The sequence below is a fragment of the Colobus angolensis genome, unplaced genomic scaffold, assembly GCF_000951035.1.
Source record: "Colobus angolensis palliatus isolate OR3802 unplaced genomic scaffold, Cang.pa_1.0 Scaffold104, whole genome shotgun sequence".
In the NCBI taxonomy this organism is placed as follows: Eukaryota; Metazoa; Chordata; class Mammalia; order Primates; family Cercopithecidae; genus Colobus; species Colobus angolensis.
Window position 1 is genome coordinate 9763128 of NW_012111364.1, and position 5339 is coordinate 9768466.

Below are 5339 nucleotides of genomic sequence, written 5' to 3' on the forward strand. Positions count from 1 at the left end.
TTTTTTTCCTGAGACGAAGTCTCACTCTGTCACCAGGCTGGAGTGCAGCGGCGTGATCTTGACTCACTGCAACCTCTACCTCCAGGTTCAAGCAATTCTCCTGCCTCAGCCTCCCAAGTAGCTGGGACTACAGGCACGCACCACCACGCCCAGTTAATTTTTGTATTTTAGTAGAGATGGGGTTTCACCATGTTGGCCAGGCTGGTCTCAAAGTCCTGACCTCAGGTGATCTGCCCGCCTCGGCCTCTCAAAGTACTGGGATTACAGGCATAAGCCACTGCACCCAGCTAAGTGTAAATTCTTTAGCACACATCTCAGAGGTGGTTATAAGGATTAAATATCCAGGGGGGAGAGGATGATATTAATCCCAGTATCGCAGGGGGTTTAAAATACCTTTCTTCTGTGTGTTCTGATACCCTTGCTCATAGGCTCTCACGTGGAATCTTTGGGGGAGCTGTTCTTCATATTTTCCAGCCCCAGTGCCCTTTTTACAAAATTGGGTAGCTATAAATACATTGATACTTGGGCACAGAGTTGGCACTCAATAAGTAGGTGTTAAGTAAATGAATCAAAATAAGTGCAAGATACAAGATACATGGTCCCTTCTGTCAAAGAGTTTATAAATCATGTATGAATGATATACCTGAAATCACTTAAAAAATCTATGTAAAGGGCCGGGCACGGTGGCTCATGCCTGTAATCCCAGCACTTTGGGAGGTCCAGGCAGGTGGATAACCTGAGGTCAGGAATTCAGGACCAGCCTGGCCAACACGGTGAAACCCCACCTCTACTAAAAATACAAAAATTAGCTGGGCGTGGTGGTGCACACCTGTAATCCCAGCTACTCAGGAAGCTAAGGCAGGGTAATCACTTGCACCCAGAAGGCGAAAGTTACAGTGAGCTGAGATCGTGCCACTGCACTCCAGCCTGGACGACAGACTGAAGAAACTTGGTCACAAAAAACAAAACACAAAGCAAAAAACCCATGTAAACACCATTATATGTGTTCTTACATTTAAGGGGCTTTATTTATTTATTTATTTTTTGAGATGAAGTCTCATTGTCACCAGGCTGGAGTGCAGTGGCACAATCTTGGCTCACTGCAACCTCCGCCTCCTGGGTTCAAGTGATTCTCCTGCCTCGGCCTCCTGAGTAGCTGGGATTACAAGCATATGCTACCACACCCAGCTAATTTTTGTATTTATAGTAGAGACGAGGTTTCAACAAGTTGGCCAGGATGGTCTCGATCTCCTGACCTCGTGATCCACATGCACAGGGCTTCCTCCTAACCCCCCCTGACTTTTTATGTCCTTGAAAAAGAACTAAGACAACTGAAATGTGCCACCATGCCCAGCTAATTATTTTCTTTCTTGTTTTTTGAGACGGAGTCTCGCTCTATCGCCCAGGCTGGAGTGCAGTGGTGTGATCTCAGCTCACTGCAAGCTCCGCCTCCCAGGTTCATGCCATTCTCCTGCCTCAGCCTCCCGAGTAGCTGGCGTGAGCCACCACACCTGGCATTATTTTATTTTTTGTAGAGACAGGGTTTCACCATGTTGCCCAGGTTGTTTCACATTGTTTTAATCCAGGCTGGTTACGAACTCCTGGACTCAAGCAATACACACACCTTGGCCTCCCAAAGTGCTGGGATTAGAGGCTGAGTCACCACACCTAGCCTCTATATCATGACTTCTTTCATGGCGAGTAAGGTGACCAGAACGAGTGTAGGCTTTTCCGCATCTCTTACATTCATAGGGTTTTTCTCCAGTATGAATTCTCTCGTGGAGGTGAAGGGAACTGAGGCAACTGAAGGCTTGGTCACATTGTTTACATTCATAGGGTTTCTCTCCAGTATGAGTAGTTCTGTGGTTACAAAGGGAACTCAAATGACTAAAGGCTTTGCCACATTGTTTACATTCATAGGGTCTCTCTCCAGTATGAATGCTTCCATGGTCACAAAGGGAAGTGGAACAGCTGAAGGCTTTATCACATGTGGTACATTTATAGGGTCTTTTTCCAGTGTGAGTCCTTTCATGCGTCTTGAAAGAATAAGAAAATCTGAATGTTTTCCCACATTCCTTACATTTGTAGGGTTTCTCTCCAGTGTGAGTTCGTTCATGTATTAGACAAGAACCGGAAACAGTGAACACTTTACCACATTGTTTACATTTATAGGGTTTTTCTCCTGTGTGAGTTCTCTGATATCTTTCAACTGAATTGAGAAAATAAAAAGCTTTCCCACATATCGTACATTTATAAGCTCTATTTCCACTGTGCATTATCATGTGTCTTCTAGCACAGGAACAGAAATAAAAAATTTCCCACACTGTTCACATTTATATTGCTTCTCTCCATATGATTTGTATCCTGAGTGAGCTAGGATGTGCCTGTTAAGGAGGGAATGACGTACAAAGACTTTTCCACAAATACTGCATTCACGTTGTTTTAATCCAGTAGAAATGTTCTCATTCAGATCAAGATTTGGAATTTGGCTGACAACTTGTCCATACTGACTACCTTCTTTGCTTTCACACAGTCTCTGTACCACATGATTTCTGTAAAAAAATGACAAGCACATTATTATTGGCTGGTTTAATAACTTTCTACTTATTAATAGGTCTTGGACTTACACTGCTACCAATACCAGGGAAAATGCATTTTTTTTTTTTTTTTTGCCATGACTGAATTATTTGAAAGTAAATGGGTTACTACTGAAAACACAGCTACCACCTACATGGCTATGACCAAAATAGGAACATTCATATACACAATTTTGTAGTACTATTTTCAAGTAAACTGTTTTCCAAACACTGACTGCTACACTGAAGTACGCTACATTTTGGGTGAAATTTTTCTGAAAAGAAATAAATTTCAAGCAACTCTTATTTGTTTTGATTGCTTGTTTTTAAGTTCATGACATGCTAAGATTCCTTCAGAGGACTTTATTTCCTCTTCTCAGTGCAAATTATCTTATATCTTTCCCAGGTTTTTCGAAGTGATCTTCAATATTCTGGTCTTTCGATTTGTTTCCTAAAATGCAGACCCACAAAATTATCATGAATTATTATAAACTATAGAAACATTACTAGATTTAATGTTCATTGTACACAGTGCCCATGCCTGGTTTATTCACCAAATCATTCCCTTGCCACGTTCCAAATCACAAATAGCACTGATGATAGGGAAATACTTCTGTAATTAAGTGAAATGTGTTGTCATTCTTACCTACAGAAGCCAGGTTCCTGCAGGTTTCCTGCATCACTTCTCTGTAGAGATTCTTCTGAGAAGAATCTAGCAAAGCCCATTCCTCCTGGGTAAAGTTCACAGCCACATCCTCAAACACCACAGAGTCCTAGAACATTCCACATATGTGGATAGAAGGATGAGTGAGACTGACAGCACTGGGAATCTGTACTCAATTCATAAGCTGTTTATGTGATTCTAAAATTTCCAAGCATTTATTCTATGACTTGATTGTCACAACTCTCTGTTCACACATACTTCCTCCCACACAGCAGTACTAACGCTAGAATTGAACTATTCAAAAAGGCAACAGCAAAGTAGAAACACCCATCTCATTAGAGAATCCAGGGAGTAAGATGTGCTGCTAGGAGTTACCTTTAAACTTCACTTTGTACATCTCTAGCATCTGTCATAATAAAGTCCTACCTGATGTGCATAAGCGAATTATTATTATCAGTCCTGAGACTACTTATTCTTAAAAATGCCTGCTTACAAAGTTCAATCTTTGTTTGTATTACTAACTTACATTTGAAAGGGATTCCACCAACCCAAGTAATAAGAATGACTCACTGCACCTAAATGGCTTATGCAATATATTTGCCAAAACTTTTTCTGCTGAAGGTCTATTATTTTGTGTCACTGCAGTGGTGCTTACCAAACCAGACACCAAAACATAGTCTGAACACTAATTGTTCAATGAGTTTCCCTGGTAGACAATATTTTACATGTGCTATCACTTGTTAACTGGGGAGTTGAACCCATTCCATGTGATTACATCAAGAGAGAATAGGCTTATTAAATTTAATTGAGTAGCAAATAAAACCAATAATTGATATTTAACAATACTAATAAAACAATTTTTAAAATTTCTATTGCACAATGTCAAGGCAGAAAGGAATAAGAGGGAATATGACACATGTTTTTTAAAATGACATTAATGTCACCACTTCCAGATGCAATTCCTATGAAATCACATAAATTCCCAAATCAGGTTTTTTTAGGCAAGAAAAACTACTTTTTCATACGTAGTAAAAATGACAAATGTCTAATGATTTTTAGTCATCTAAAAAAAGAGTGATGGCTTGTCTAACACATTTCTAAGATTTTCAAACGAAAATATTCACAACAGCACAGTATTAGCAGAGAGATGAGCAAGCAGACCAAGGGGGAAAAAAGTCTTAATGACCGAGCATTTATATGGAAAGTGGATGAATGACAGAGTAGGCACTGTAGAATAGAAAATCACATGCACTTCAAAATATGAGGCAAACCAGGGTGGCATCTACTTGGGAAAATGCATTGCATTCTTCTCTATTCCGTGAACAATAATCAACTAATTATATATTCAAATATGAAAGATAAAACCAGAACACTTTCAGAAGTCACAGGAAGATTTTTTTTTTTTTTTAACGAAGGATTAGGCAGAATTTTTTTTATGTAAGAAAAAAGTGATAAAGGAACAGACAAACTCAAACATGTTAAAATTTAGGAATAAAAAGAAAATAGAGTGGGCCGGGCATGGTGGCTCACGCCTGTAATCCCAGCACCTTGGGAGGCTGAGGCGGGCAATCACCTGAGGTCAGGAGGTTGAGACCAGCCTGGCCAACATGGCAAAACCCCATCTTTTTGTTGTTTGTTTGTTTTTTGAGACAGAGTCTCGCATTGTCGCTTGGGCTGGGGTACAGTGGCAAGATCTTGGCTCACTGCAACCTCCACCTCCCGGGTTCAAGCAGTTCTCTTGCCTCAGCCTCCCGAGTAGCTGGGATTACAGGTGCCTGCCACCACGCTCAGCTACTTTTTTTGTATTTTTAGTAGAGACAGGGTTTCACTATGTTGGCCAGGCTGGTCTGGAATTCCTTACCTCGTGATCCGCCCACCTTGGCCTCCCAAAGTGCTGGGATTACAGGCATGGGCCACCGTGCCAGGCCTAAAACCCCCTGTTTACTAAAAATACAAAAATTAGCTGGGTGTGGTGGTGGGTGCCTATAATCCCAGTTACTCAGGAGGCTGACACAGGAGAATCACTTGAACCCGGGAGGTGGAGGTTGCAGTAAGCACAGATGGTGCCACTGCACTCCAGCCGGGCTACAGAGTAAGAC

At 41.2% G+C, this 5339-nt stretch overlaps 1 protein-coding gene across 1 annotated transcript in view; it reads right to left on the reverse strand.

Moving 5' to 3' along the window:
* Positions 1 to 1607: 1607 nt before the first annotated feature.
* The window catches only part of LOC105512663 (zinc finger protein 669-like), an 8024-nt gene continuing 4292 nt past the window's right edge, over positions 1608 to 5339 (reverse strand). The window contains 4 exon segments of the mRNA XM_011943195.1: positions 1608 to 2296; positions 2299 to 2555; positions 2970 to 3027; positions 3223 to 3349. Coding sequence (XP_011798585.1) covers positions 1608 to 2296; positions 2299 to 2555; positions 2970 to 3027; positions 3223 to 3349 — 1131 coding nt within the window.